This window comes from Balaenoptera musculus, chromosome 20, assembly GCF_009873245.2.
Source record: "Balaenoptera musculus isolate JJ_BM4_2016_0621 chromosome 20, mBalMus1.pri.v3, whole genome shotgun sequence".
NCBI lineage: Eukaryota > Metazoa > Chordata > Mammalia > Artiodactyla > Balaenopteridae > Balaenoptera > Balaenoptera musculus.
Genome location: NC_045804.1, coordinates 44,924,396 through 44,939,616, shown reverse-complemented (window position 1 = coordinate 44,939,616; position 15,221 = coordinate 44,924,396). Strand labels below are relative to the sequence as shown.

Here is a 15,221-nt window from a genome sequence, read left to right as displayed (position 1 = left end):
AAGGAAGAAACATACATCAAACAGTGAAGTGAACAATTTTATCAAAGTTCTGGAAAATATACAAGTACTTATTGTAATGGACATCTGCTCCTTTTTCTCCTGTCAGGAATTCTTGCTCCCTTCGTGAGTTCAGCACCCTCCTTTTTTGATTTAGGAAAACATCTCTCCCCCATTGTCAGTTTAGATGTATCAGGTAGTTCTGAGCTTCCTCCACCCTTGCTTCAAGGATGGCCATGTGATATAGGTCCAGCCAGTGATTCACATATGACAGCAATGGAATCCACTATAGGCCAATGAGAATTAGCCCCAGAACTCTTGGGGCAACTATTGGGGCAGAATCACTCTTCTTGTACTCTGATTCCTGAACTAGTAGGATGTAGGCTTAGAGATGCTCTCATGGACATCTCTGCCACAATACAGAGAAAACTGAAACTGAAAGTTACACAGAGAAGAACAGGGCTGAGAGGCAAAGAGACACTGTCCTGCTGCTATTATTGAGCTCTTGGATTCAGTTGTGCCTGAAGCCAGCTGCAGTCTGGACTCACTAGTTAAATAAGTCTGTAAATACCACCACTACCACCTCTCCCCCCAAGAGTCTTGACTAATATATTTATCTTGAAGCTCAGTGTTATAACATGAAGCATATTTCATAAGAAAGCCCTGTGATTTATGTTTGATTTATTAACTAATTCAATCATTCATGCCCTTATGCTTTCCATATGAGATTTGATGTGACTTAAAAAGGATCACCCACACAACTGTTAAAATGGTAAAGCAAAACTGAGATAAAGAAGTAAGACCAGGAGAAGAGGAACATGAATTAGCAGGCAACAAGAGCTTACTCAATGCCATGCAATTTCACCAAATATTTGGAGGATAGAAATTTGTCATTTGATCCATGCTTAAATGAGAAAAAGATTACAGATAGGTAGAAAATATCTTGATCTTATAAGTTCTACTACTTGTTGATGAAAGATAAAATGATAAAATCGTACTTGTTGGAATAATTGTTGTTAAAAACATGGTTTACTGAGAGCTAATATCTACTCTTTTTTTTTTTTTTAAATTTTATAGCTACTTTATTTATTTATTTATTTATTTATTTTTGGCTGTGTTGGGTCTTCAGTTCGCGCGAGGGCTTTCTCCAGTTGCGGCAAGCGGGGGCCACTCTTCATCGCGGTGCGCGGGCCTCTCACCATCGCGGCCCCTTCCCGCTGCGGGGCACAGGCTCCAGACGCGCAGGCTCAGCAGTTGTGGCTCACGGGCTCAGCCGCTCCGTGGCATGTGGGATCTTCCCAGACCAGGGCTCGAACCCGTGTCCCCTGCATTACCAGGCAGATTCTCAACCACTGCGCCACCAGGGAAGCCCCAATATCTACTCTTTATTGTCTCTGTTGAGTAGATCTTCCTTTGTTAAGTCTTCAAAAACAAGACAGATCCTCACCTACCTCACATATTTGGATGTGGAACTACCAGGGAGAGGAATAGCTGGAATGATTTCTATTTTTCTAATATCTAACATCTGATTCCCTTTGTATACCTTGATGATAGCTTCAAAGTGGTTTCAGGGCCATTTAACAGTAAAAAGAAAAAAAAATTGTATACGGTTGGCTCTCTGTAGCCGCAGGTTCTGCATCTGTGGATTCAACTGTGGATCAAAAATATTCAGAAAAAAAATTTCCAGAAAGTTCCAAAAAAGCAAAACTTGAATTTGCAACATGCTGGCAACCATTTACATAGCATTCGCATTGTATTTACAACTATTTACATAGCATTTACACTGTATTAGGTATTAAACGTAATCTAGAGATGATTTAAGGTATATGGGAAGATGTGCACTGGTTATATGCAAATACTATTCCATTTTACATAAGGGACTTTAGCATCCCTGAATATTGGTATTCATGGGGGGAACTTTGGGGGGTGGTTTCCGTGGAACAATCCCCTGCAGATACTGAGGGACAACTGTATTAATGCATATGTTTTAAAGAGCATTCATCAATAGCACTGCATGTACACTACCACCTAAAACAGTCATCTTGAATATGTTTAGATCCATCAGCTCAGGGACACAATAATGCAAGTATCACTCTGCCATTGTGCCTTGGCTAAGTCCAGTCCTTATCATCGTGTACGACAGTAAATTAAGTTCATCAATTAGAGTGCCATCTGTTCTTCCTGGTTTTGTTGTTAACATGTACCTGTGAACCTGGAGTTACCATAGATTAAGTTTGCCTGTTCCTCCTCTTCACATTTGGCATACTTCGTGTTCCAGTTACAAGTCAAAAGTTCACCTATAAAATACATGTTTCATAATATAGCCAACGTAACTTCACTTTCATAATGGTTTTGCTCTAGAGTATGAATGAAAGGAGGATTAAATGAGGAGTTACCTGACCATGATTTTCCTTCTATTTTTTGGGACTTGGGTTCACAGGATTTGTCTTTCTGAACTTCCTTTTTTTCAGTTTCTAAGAGGTACAAAAGAAAATGCCTATGAATTGGACATTATATATTCTATTATATATTCTAAAGTTAATAAATGAGAGAAATGCCTTGCATATAGAACACAAAAACTTTCTTTCAGGTCTTTCCTATATATGCTATATCATAATGGTATCACTTAATAACTTTAGTTGTTGGGAGCAGCTCTGTGACAAAGGCTATTTGTTGTACCCAAATTTGGCCATGCAAATTAAGGGCTATATTTCCTAGCCTCTCTGGCAGCTAGGTGTCACTATATGCCTAAATTCCGACCAATGAACTGTGACGGGAAATGATGTAATACCTATCCTTTCTCCTCACCTGGTGGTCAGAATGTGGACATGGTGGTGAGCTATCCTGGGCCATGTGGTTGGAGGAGACACAAGACAGAAAGAGCCTGAGCCTCTGCTGATTTCATGGGGCTGAGCTGTCATATAAATTTTGACTTTTACATGAGAAACAAAGAAACTCCTGTCTTGTTTAGACATTGTTATTTTGTTTTGCTTTTGTTTGTTTTTTTAGACACTGTTATTTTGGATCACTGTTGCAGATAGTCAAAATTAAGTCCTCACTAATAATACATCTGACTGAATAGTAACTTCATTAACTTTTTAAGCTGTATCCCTACTATGCAGGGAGAGCCAGAAATTAGTAGCCTTGTTTCATGGAGAAATAAATATAATGCTGAAAAAAATGAAAGATTTAAAATTAGTTAATGTTAGTGTAGAATCTAGAACATAGGTTACCCATCTCTTAGGAATTTTAAATAAGAATTTTCTTTGGGACTGTAGAACTATAGAATTAAAAAATTATGCTTAACTGAGGTCTTAAGTGGCTTTGAGATTGGTTCTCTAAAAGATTAGAATTCTTCAACAAAAAGAGCGTAAATTGGCATAGGCAATTCAGAGGAAAAGTCTTCTTCAGCATAAATATTTGAAATGCGGGGTGCTTTCAGTCTTAAACATGACCTCCAGAAACTCTTATATACAACTGAAAAAAGTGAGATACTTTTAAAGTTTGAAATAAAAGAAATTTATTTCTTTTATTTTGATATCAGACACCACATTTAAAATAAAAGGGTTTCTACTGCCTTTTCAGAGGTCCAATGAAAATTTCTACATGTAATATTACCAGATTTCTTCCTTACAAATGGGCTTCTAGTGTAAAAGGAATTCTAGGTAAATTGATAATAGAGACTTTCTGGTTTGCATGTAATTGATTACTCAAGGTCTAGACTCATGTTGAGTAGCAAAATATATCTGAAGATTGCATGACCTTATATGTCAGGAAGAGATCCTAACTGAAATGAATATTTCCTGAAAGGACTTTAAAAAACACTCTACAAAACAAGGAGCTGATGTAGAAGAACTATATTACTACCTGAAAGATGACCTTTTCTGCTTGATACCGAAATTTTCTCTTGCAGTTCAGGACTCATGAATAGTTGCTCGTCATAGATTTGCCCCTGAGTCCTTTCTTCCTGTGGAGGGATTTCAGTGTACTCAAAGGAAATAGCCTCCCTAGATTTTTCACTTTCTCTTAAGATACTACCTTTTCTTGATTGTGAAGTTGAGTCTATATCCTCTTGTTTTTCTGGAATTGTCTCTGTGGGTGGTTGTCGTTCTGCAGTTGACCCTCTGTGTGGTCCTTGTTCTACTACTGACTCTCTGCGTGCTCCTTGTTCTGCAACTGACCCTCTGGGTCGTCCTTGATCTAATAGGGATTCTCTGCGTGCTTCCTGTTCTGCAGTTGACCCTCTGGGGTGTCCTTGATCTAAGAGTGACTCTCTGTGTGATTCCTGTTCTGCAATTGACCCTCTGTGTGGTCCCTGTTCTAATACTGACTCTCTATGTGTTCCCTGTTCCTCAGGTGACCCTCTGTGTGATCCTTGTCCTGTTGTTGACTCTTCATGTTGTCCTTGTGCCGTTACTGATTCTCTGTAAAGTCCTTGCTCTGCAGCTGGTTCAGTGTGGATTCCTGGTGGTACTCCTTGTTCTATTATTGACTCATTATGTGGTCTTTGTTCTATTATTAATTCTCTACTTGATCCTTGTTCTGGAGTTGACCCTGTGTAGGTTCCTCGTTTTGCTACTGATTCTTTGTTCGGTTCTTGTTCTCCAGTTGACTCTTTGTCTTGTTCTTGTTCGTTGGTTGAAATTCTGTTTGGTTCTTGGTTTGCAGTTGTCCCTCTCTGCTGTTCTGGTGGGCTTTGTGGTAGTGTTGATTTTCTATGTTTATCATGTTTATGTTGATCTTCTGGATTTGCTAATAATTTACTTTGGCTCTTGCTAGCATGTTTTTCAGAAAGTAATGTATTCATCTCTAAGAGTACTTTGTCAAAGTCTTCATAAATGTGCTTCTGATTATCCATGTCTCCCCAGAACTCAGGCAAGTCTATCTCTCCAAATTCAACAAACGGCCCTAACACAGAAAACAGAACATTTACCTAAACAATTGATCTTATAGTGTAGAATCAGAGCTAGTAAATTAATGTTAAAGAGCAATGGGCTGTGATGACCTAGATGGGTGGGATGGGAGGGGTGTGAGGGAGGACCAAGAGGGAGGGGATATATGTATACATATAGCTGATTCCCTTCATTGTGCAGCAGAAGCTAATACAACATTGTAAAGCAATTATACTCCAATTAAAAAAAAATCTATATGGGAAAAGAATCCGAAAAAGAATGGATGTATGTATATGTATAACTGAATCACTTTGCTGTACACCTGAAACTAACACAACATTGTAAATCAACTATACTCTATTATAAAATAAAAATTTAAAAAAAGCAATCAGCACAGTGACTGTAACATAGACCTATTGCTTTAAATAAATATCAGTTACCTTTCCCAGCAACTCAATAAAAAACAAAAAGGTATCTAAAGGAACATAAAAGATGCTCACTACTGTAAATGAGAAATAATCCCTTCCTAAAAGGTATGGTTTTGGAAATGAACATGATTCTTCTTTTGCTACTAGGAGAGTTGCTTAGACTTGCAAGGCAAATAGAATTTATCCTCTACTCTTGGTCCTCCCACAATAAGCATAGCATAGGGCTGAGGAAAGCGACAAATGTCTTTCACCTCATATACCTTTTCAGTATCTGCAATACCAAAATAAAAGCAAAGCTCTGTGACAATCTTTCACTGAGCTATATTTTTCCAATATTCATTTTCTCTCCCTTCCCTCTTCCCTCTCTTTCTTCTTCATTCCTCAATTCTTTTTCTCCACAACTTATGTGGACACCTGGTTCAGAATTCTAGGGAAAGATTGGATAGCACTCATGAGAATCCCACTGTTAAACAACAACAACAACAAAACAACCTTGATATCCAGGACTACAGAAAATGGGACTCATGCCACAAGACTGTACCCCTTCCTCCCAAAACAGTTAGTATTTAAGTTCTAAAACTGCGATTCCCACAATTTTCAGGATACTCTATGTACACTATCCATAGATATTTAAGTATCCAAGTAATAAATTTTCACACAAGTAATATATTCACTTTCTTTGGAAAACTCATCCATTCAAAGACCTCCTCTTTAAAAAATAAAAATATAACCCACAATCCTTTTGTTTTGGGAGTAATATAAAAAAGATATTTTACTGTATAAGTACAGTAGAGGTGTACAAGTAAAAGTGCTTGAGAGAGAGAGGTGTGGCCAAGAGGCCAGATTAGGAAGACCACGAGGTCACCTCCTTCCTTGGGCACACCAAAATTACAACTATTTACAGAGCAACTATCCACGAAAGCAGAAAAGATTTTCCGCAACTAAAGACATAAAGAAGGAACCACTATGAGACAGGCAGGAGGGGCAGAGATGTGGTATAATCAAGACCCACACCCCTGGGTAGGTGACCCACAAACAAGAGGATAATTACAATTGCAGAGGTTCTCTGCAAGGAGCAAGGGGTCTAACTCCCACATCAGGATCCTAGACTGGAGGTCCTGTCCCAGAACATCTGGCTTTGAAGGGCAGCAGGGCCCTTAAAGACTGGTACCTGGAAACTATAAGACATTGATGAAAGAAATTGAAGATGACACAAATGGAAAGATACACTGTGCTCATGGACTAAAAGAATCAATATTGTTAAAATGACTATATTACCCAAGGCAATCTACAGATTCAGTGCAATCTCTATCAAAACACCAATGGCATTTTTCACAGAACTAGGACAAATAATTCTGAAATTTTTATAGAAACACAAAAGACCCTGAATAGCCAAAACAATCTTGAGAAAGAAGAAGCTGGAGCTATCGCACACCCTGATTTCAAAATATATTATAGGGAATTCCCTGAGGCTTGGTGGTTAGGACTTTGCACTTTCACTGCCAAGGGCACGAGTTCAATCCCTGGGCAGGGAACTAAGATCCCACAAGTCATGAAGTGTGGCCAAGAAAAGAAAAAATCCAAACAAACAAACAAACAAAAGCTATGGTAATCAAAACAGTATGGTACTGGCACAAAACTGGCATGTAGATCAATGGAACAGAATGGAGAGACCAGAAATGAACCCACACTTATATCGTCAATTAATCTACAACAAAGAAGGCAAGAGTATACAATGGGGAAAGACAGTCTCTTCAATAAATGGTGTTGGGAAAACTGGACAGCTACATGCAAAAGAATCAAGCTGAATTACTTTCTCACACCATGTACAAAAATAAAATCAAAATGGATTAAAGACTTAAATGTAAGACCTGAATCCATTAAACTCCTAGAAGAAAACATTGGCAGTAGGCTCTTTGACATCTGCCTTAGTGATGTATTTTTGGATATGTCTCCTTAGGCAAGGGAAATGAAAGCAAAAATAAACAAATGGAACAGCATCAAACTAAAAAGCTTTGGCACAGCAAAGGAAACTATCAACAAAACAAAAAGACAGCGTAATGAATGGGGGAAGATATTTATAAATGATATATCTGCTAAAGGGTTAATATCCAAAATGAAGAAGACATACAAACCAACATCAAAAAAACAACCTGATTAAAAAATGGACAGAGGACCCGAATTGACTTTTTTCCCAGAGAAGATGTACAGATGGCCTACAGATACATGAAAGATGCTCAACATCACACTAATCATCAGGGAAATGCAAATCAAAACCACAATGAGATACCACCTCACACCTGTCAGAATGGCTATCATCAAAAAGACAACAAATAATAAGTGCTGGCAAAGATATGGAGAAAAGGGAACCCTTGTGCACTGTTGGTGGTATTGTAAATTGATGCAGCCACTATGGAAAACAGTATGGAGATTCCTCAAAAAATTAAAAGTAGAACTGCCATATGACCCAGAGAACAAATGGTGGTTGCCAGAAGGGTTTGAGGTGTGGGTGAAACAGGTGAAGTGAATTAAAAGGTACAAACCTCCAGTTATATAATAAATAAGTCACAGGGATGTAATATACAGCATAAGGAATACAGTCAATCATATTGTGATAAGTTTGTAGGGGGATAGATTGTTACTAGACTCATCACGGTGATTATTTCCTAATACATGAAAATGTCAAATCATTATGTAGTACATTTGAAACTAACATAATATTGTACATCAACTATATTTCAATAAAAAATGCTTGGGAGAAGGAAACATTTTTCTTAGAAACTTTAGAATTCTAAGTTGGACATTAAAACTGGAATTACCACTACCAACTTAATTTCCAAAACATTCAGATTGTCACTAAAGCACCCCTTCATTTGAATGAATTTAAAATTGAATTCTAGCTGAGTTCTGACTTAACAACTTTTAGTATTACACCATAGTGAAAAACATATCTAGTTGTGATGAAGACTGAATTTTGTGTGGAATGAACAACTCGACAGAGCTATCATGATCTAAGGGAGATGTTATATGAAGGGATTCCATGGGGATAGAATGACCTTGTATTATCATTTCGGTGTACTGCATCACTCCAGCTTGAGCATGCTCCCTCTGGGTGGCACTTACATTGTCTTGGGTTTCGGAGTAAACCTCTGAGCACTTTTGAACTTTGGTCATAGAATGTTTCCAGTAAAGCCAATGTCCTCTGCCGATCCAAAAACCCTACCTAAGCAGAAAGTTGGCAATTAGTTGTTACAGGAGATTTGAAATTTTTATGTAGATGGAATACTGAAGATTTTATCATTACCACCAGCACCGTAATCACGTAAGTAAAAGCTGCAGAGTCAAAATCAGGAAAGTTATATCTTGCCTTTAAGCTTATACTCTACTTCTCCTTTCTGTGATACTTAGTAGCTGCATAAATATTTGTTGTTACTTAACTGCTAAAACCAATACATGATGTTCAGTTCTTATCTAATCTGACCTGAGTATGACATTCGGAACAATTAATTGCTCCCTACTTGTTCTTTTTTTGCATTGTTTTTATTTTAGGAAAAATTTCAATTAGAGAAAAATATAGAAAATGATAAAACTAACACTTGTGTTCCCAACACTCAGAAATTATGTTTGTTAACATTTTATGTATGTACTTTAAATACTGATATAATAACACGTTCCCTTGCTTTTATTTACTCAACATTGAGATCTGATTCATGTATTTAAGGAAATATATTTTATTTCTTTAATTGATGTATGGTATTCTATAATATGAAAACATCTTAATTTTTAAAAACACCCCTCTGTGGATGAGCATTTAGATTATTTCCAGTATTTTGATACCAAAATAATGTTGCAGTAGATATGCTTATATACATTCTTTGTATACATATGTAAACATTTCCTTAGGGTAAATAAACAGAAGTGTAATTAACAGATTGTGTATAATGTGCATTTTCAACTTTAGTAGTTATTGCCAAATAGCTCTACAAAACACCTATACCAATTTACATTCTCACCAGCACTGAATGAGGATATAATTTCTCCATATCCATGCCAATATTTGATATTGTTAGAGTTTATAATCTGATGGATAAAAAATGGTATCTAATTATTTTAATTTGCATTTCCCTGATTATTAGTGAGATTAAATATATTATATTTTCATATGTTTATTATGTACTTGGGTTTCCTGATCAATGAATGGCTTTTTTTTTTTTAAGATTTTTTTGATGTGGACCATTTTTAAAGTCTTTATTGATTTTGTTACAGTCTTGCTTCTGTTTTATGTTTTGTTTTTTTGGCCACGAGGCATGTGGGATCTTAGCTCCCTGACCAGTGATTGAACCCGCACCTCCTGCATTGGAAGGGAAAGTCTTAACCACTGGACCGCCAGGGAAGTCCCCCAGTGAATGGCTTTTTCTTGTCCTTTCCCATTTTTTTCAGTTGGCATGAGTAGTCTGTTTCTTATTAACTTATAAATTTTTGATAATGATTATTCTGTTATCTATATAGCAAATAGTCTTTCTCAGTTTATCTCTTATCAGTTATCAGTTAATCTCTTATTAACTTAACTTTTGGTGAGTTTAGCCATATCAATGTTCTAAATTTTGAAGTAGTCAAATGCATCAATCATTTCCTCTATGGTTTGTGCTTACTTGCTGTATTCTTTAGGAAGTATTACCTATACTGAGGTCAAAAGGCATGCTCTAGGGCTTCCCTGGTGGCACAGTGGTTGAGAATCTGCCTGCCAATGAAGGGGACACGGGTTCGAGCTCTGGTCTGGGAAGATCCCACGTGCCGCAGAGCAACTAGGCCCGTGAGCCACAATTACTGAGCCTGCGTGTCTGGAGCCTGTGCTCCCCAACAAGAGAGGCCGCGATGGTGAGAGGCCCGCGCACCGCGATGAAGAGTGGCCCCCACTTGCCGCAAGTAGAGAAAGCCCTCGCACAAAAACGAAGACCCAACACAGCCATAAATAAATAAATAAATAAATAAAAACATCGCCAATGTTATAAAAAAAAAAAAAAAGAATAATGCTAAAAAAAAAAAAAAAAGGTATGCTCTATATCTGCTTCTAAAACTTTAAAAATTTTGTTTTCCACATCTAGGTCTCTGATCAGATGGAACTTATTTTTCCTCATTAAGGAGACTGAAATCTAATTTTATTTTTTTTCCAATATGGAAGCCAATCATCCCAATATCATTTATTGATTAGTCCCTTCCCACTAGTTTACATCCATGTTATACACTAAATTCCCACATTCTCATGGGTCTGATGCCAGGTTCAATATTCTGTTAATATAACTTTATTTTTGTAAATCAGGAAAATTCTCCCCAACTTGTTCTTCTTTTTAGAACTGTTTTTGCTATATTTGGACCTTCATTTTTCCATACAATTTTTAAAAACTAAAGCTTTGAAAAATAACATACAGAAAAGTACACAAATAATAAGTGCATGGTTTTATGAATTATCACAGTATAAACATACACATGAGCTGTTTCTCAAAGGAGAATAGTTAACTTTGGTAGAAGGCATGGTTTTGCTCCAAAACTTGAGGGATCTACATTGTGATTCTACTATTGCAACTTGCGATAGCTTTCTAATTTGCCCTGTTCATTTCAAATACTGTAGGATCTTCTAGGCGATAAGGCACAAGATAAAGAAGAGGCTTTGTAATGCAGCCTAGAAAGCCTACAAGACCTTTTCTTGCTCTGGGACCCCCTTTGCCAGCTGATGGCTCAGTTAACACAAAAGAGCAGCACAGATTGATACAAATGTGGTAAAGGTTGTTCCTAAAATGTAAAAAGGTCCAATAAGCATTATGCTTCTTTCTTAGTGGTAGGTGGCACAGGATATAGCAATTTGCCTCATATTTGAAACAGATATCCTGTCATGCTTCCAACTACTAGAAGCTAAAAATTTTACCAACGTAGAAAACACTGAATTTTTATGGTTTTTATCTTCCACCCTCTGACACACATGGAGCTTACCAAGGCATCTAATGCTTCTTCCAGCTCATCCAGTCCAATCACCACAGTGGAAATCATCAAGGTGGTGAACCTGTATGATGTTCTATGTTATGTCAACACAATCAATGTCTCTGCATACTAAATTATGATAGAAAGAAAAAGAGCTGCCTTAGCCCTATGCCAAGGCAGTGAAAGGATACTGCTGTTCCTAATAGGTGAAATCAAGCTTCTTTTGTTGGTCCTTGCAAACTGCTCTAGAGAAAATAGTAGTTGCCAGATCAGTTGTCGTGAATGATGGATCTGTGTCAATTTGGTCCAATAAATGTTCCACATCTTGGATTCCATATATATGTGTTAGCACACATATACATGGAATCTAAGAAAAAAAAAAAAAAAGGTCATGAAGAACCTAGTGGCAAGACGGGAATAAAGACACAGACCTACTAGAGAATGGACTTGAGCATATGGGGAGGGGGAAGGGTAAGATGTGACAAAGAGAGAGAGTGGCACGGACATATATACACTACCAAATGTAAAATAGATAGCTAGTGGGAAGCAACTGCATAGCACAGGGAGATCAGCTCTGTGCTTTGTGACCGACCACCTAGAGGTGTGGGATAGGGAGGGCGGGAGGGAAGGAGATGCAAGAGGGAAGAGACATGGGAACATATGTATATGTATAACTGATTCACTTTGTTATAAAGCAGACACTAACACACCATTGTAAAGCAATTATACTCTAATAAAGATGTTAAAAAAAAAAAGGTTCCACATCTTGAATAGCAGCTGCAAATGGTGTTAGTGTAATCTACAAATATTCTTCAAGATCTACCTACCTTCTGCATAGGCAAAACAGAAGAACTAGATAAGAATGTAATAAGAATGTTATTTTCTGAATCCTTCATATCACTAATATATTTTCATATCTAATCTCTGTGGAATTGTGTTTCTTTTTTAATTTGTTTTTGTTATCCGTTTGTTTTTTACCATTTTGGCAGGCAGAGAAAGTTCACCATGATAGCCTTCAGCCCCTAATTTGTAAGAATTCTGCTAGTTGCTCTACATGTCTATTCCAGTTGTACATTCAAGAACCAGAAATAAATATAGCTAGGTCCCGCAGATTAACTGGGTCTATGATATAACCTTGGACCAAAACAGCATTTATCACCTGACATCCATAAGCCCTAACTTTAACCAGTGGTCCACTGGGGCACTTTGGGATACCAGGGATTAGTGTTAACTTGGAGTCTGGTAATCTCTGAAAGTCTGGTGGAATATTTCCCTCTTTCCAATGCATATTCACCCTAGTAAAGGGCTACATGTCCTTTGAGGAAGGCTTGAAGTAAAATCTACAGTATATGCTTGTAGCAGTCATGTAGAATTCTTCCTCAAGAGAGCCAGCCTCCACTTCAACCAAAGCCTTCTGGGTGTATCAACTGCTTGTCTGGGAACTGGATAAGAAGACAAAACTCTCCATTGTGGTGTCTCAGCTCATGTTTCTGGCCCCATAGTTAGAGCTTTTCTGTAAATAGTTCTAGTAATAATTTAGTAGATATCGTACCTATGTAATTCCTAAGAAAATCATGATCACTACAGAAAATCTATGAGTCAAAACATTCATATGGCCACTTTAATTTCTGCTGTTCATTATGGTAATTCCAATCATATGTTCAGGAACTAGGTAAAAAACCACAGTATGAGTCCTAGACAAATAAGGCCTATTATAATATGGCCTTTAACCTTGGACATTAAGTCAAAATACCATTTATCTATGATATTAACTTTGACCAGTAGACTCTATCTCTGGCAGTTAAATGCCACTTGTCTTCTAGGAATCCCATCAGTTCCTTGAAACCAGAAAGCTCATTTCAATGCCACTAACTCCTACCATCATTCCCAACCTACAGAGGACAGCTACCAAGGAGCTTTTTAGGGATGTTAGTGCTCCTGTCATTAATGGATTTCTCAGGGATTGTCATCTGGGCACTCTTGGGGAATAGGATGAAGGTGAATATGGGTAGGCTACCTGTAAGAAATCAACTTCGTCAATTTTACAAGCCTTTGGATTTATTCCTTTATAGCATGCCATGAAGGCTCTGGCATCTCAATCTCATTGAATGTAGGCTGTATTTGAGTCAAGGTTATAGTTAATCTACCAAGAAAACTGTTAAAACCATTTCCAAGATACTAAAAATATTACTGCTTAGCAAATCTTCTAAGTATAATGATATTGATAAATCTGGGCTAATCCAAAGTTATATCCATCCTCCTAAGTCTAAAAGTTTTATAATCAGGAATTCTCTGGCGGTCCAGTGGTTAGGACTTTACCTTCCACTGCAGGGGGCACGGGTTTGATCCCTGGTTGGGAACCAAGATCCCACATGCCACGTGACGTGGCCAAAAAAATTTTTTTATAATCAATTCCCACACATGTTCCCCAAGTTTCTGCTGCTATGAATTAGCAAAAACTTGCTATTCTCCTGGAATACTAACAATCACCTTTCTCTACAGATTTGACTAGTCCTCGTGAGGCATGCTGAGATCTGACTTTTGGGTCTAAAGGCAATGGATGATACACAGGTGGGCCTTAAGGAAAATAGCTAATTGCCCCAAGTGAAGTTATAGGTTCTGTAAGGAAAGAAAAGCTTATATCCTCAAAAAAAGGAGAGAAGGGATTGCTTTTGCTGCCAAGGGAGTCTTTAGGGAGGTTCGTGGCACAAGTCTCAGCTTCCATCCAAATGTAACCATTCCAAGTTTCAGGATCCCTCTATTTTCCAAGCAATGTGCTGACTTTCACACAAGAGACTTATGAATTTGGCTTATGTTTTCATTCTGTCCCATTAAACTTGGGGGCTGATTTTTTTTTAATCTATATCTGCTCTGAAGCTACAAGAAATAGAGATTCCTTTAGAGTCATCATGGACATTTTCTTTTGTGACTGAAACTTGAGCTGAGCATTTAAAGCCCTGAGCTTGTCTTTTACTTTCTATAACCTCTCCAATGCAGTGAGATGAAGCTCAACCACCGACAGTCCTTGTAGTCAGCACTATTACAATTATGATAAAATGCAGCAGCCACTTGGTCTCTTAAAGCCCAAGGAACTTCATCCCAAGCAACCATAAGTGATCATTTAAAATTTTTTTCATTGAGGAATAATAAGTATGCAATAAAGGGTATACATCTTAAGTGTTTAGCACAATAAATGTTTACCTATCTACTGTGTAAACATTACTCAGATAAAGATATAGAACATTTTTATCATCACTAGAAGGCTCCTTCATGGTTTCTGTTAGTCAATAATTCCCCCAAAGGTAGTTATTATTCTGATATTTATCACTATAGATTAGTTTATCTGTTATTGAATTTCATATAATCGGAGTTATATGACCTTTTGTGTCTTTCTTTGTTCAACATTTTATCTGTGAATGTTATTCATGTTTCATTTGACTGTAATTCTTGTTTCATTGCTACACAATATTCTACTGTATGAATATATATATGAAAATTTATTTAATCATTTTATTGTTGATGTACATTTGTATTGTTTTTAGTTTTTGACTATTATGAACACTTTTTGGATTTTTTGGTCAATTTCAATGAAGCATAATTTACATCCAGGAAAATGCATCAATTTAAAGTGTACAGTTCAGGGACTTCCCTGGCGGTCCAGTGGTTAAGACTTCGCCTTCCAATGCAGGGGATGCAGATTGGATCCCTGGTCGGGGAGCAAGGTCCCACATGCCTCACGGCCAAAAAACCAAAATACAGAACAGAAGCAATAATGTAACAAATTCAATAAAGACTTTTAAAATGGTCCACGTCAAAAAAATCTTTAAATACAGTGTACAGTTTAATGAGTTTTGATAGTGTATATACCCAAGTAACTACCACCACAATGAAGAGAAAGAACATTTTCATGAAACCAAAAGTTCTCTTG

The 15,221-nt window shown here is 37.3% G+C and overlaps 1 protein-coding gene across 1 annotated transcript in view; it reads right to left on the bottom strand.

Annotated features, from left to right (window-relative positions):
- EFCAB5 (EF-hand calcium binding domain 5) overlaps positions 1 to 15,221 on the bottom strand; it is a 93,320-nt gene that overhangs the window by 28,504 nt on the left and 49,595 nt on the right. Inside the window, exons 7-11 of the mRNA XM_036838168.1 lie at positions 8,441 to 8,540; positions 4,498 to 4,905; positions 3,865 to 4,395; positions 2,394 to 2,471; positions 2,202 to 2,294 (exon numbers count right to left, since the gene is read on the bottom strand). Coding sequence (XP_036694063.1) covers positions 2,202 to 2,294; positions 2,394 to 2,471; positions 3,865 to 4,395; positions 4,498 to 4,905; positions 8,441 to 8,540 — 1,210 coding nt within the window. The remainder of the gene's footprint in view (positions 1 to 2,201; positions 2,295 to 2,393; positions 2,472 to 3,864; positions 4,396 to 4,497; positions 4,906 to 8,440; positions 8,541 to 15,221) is intronic.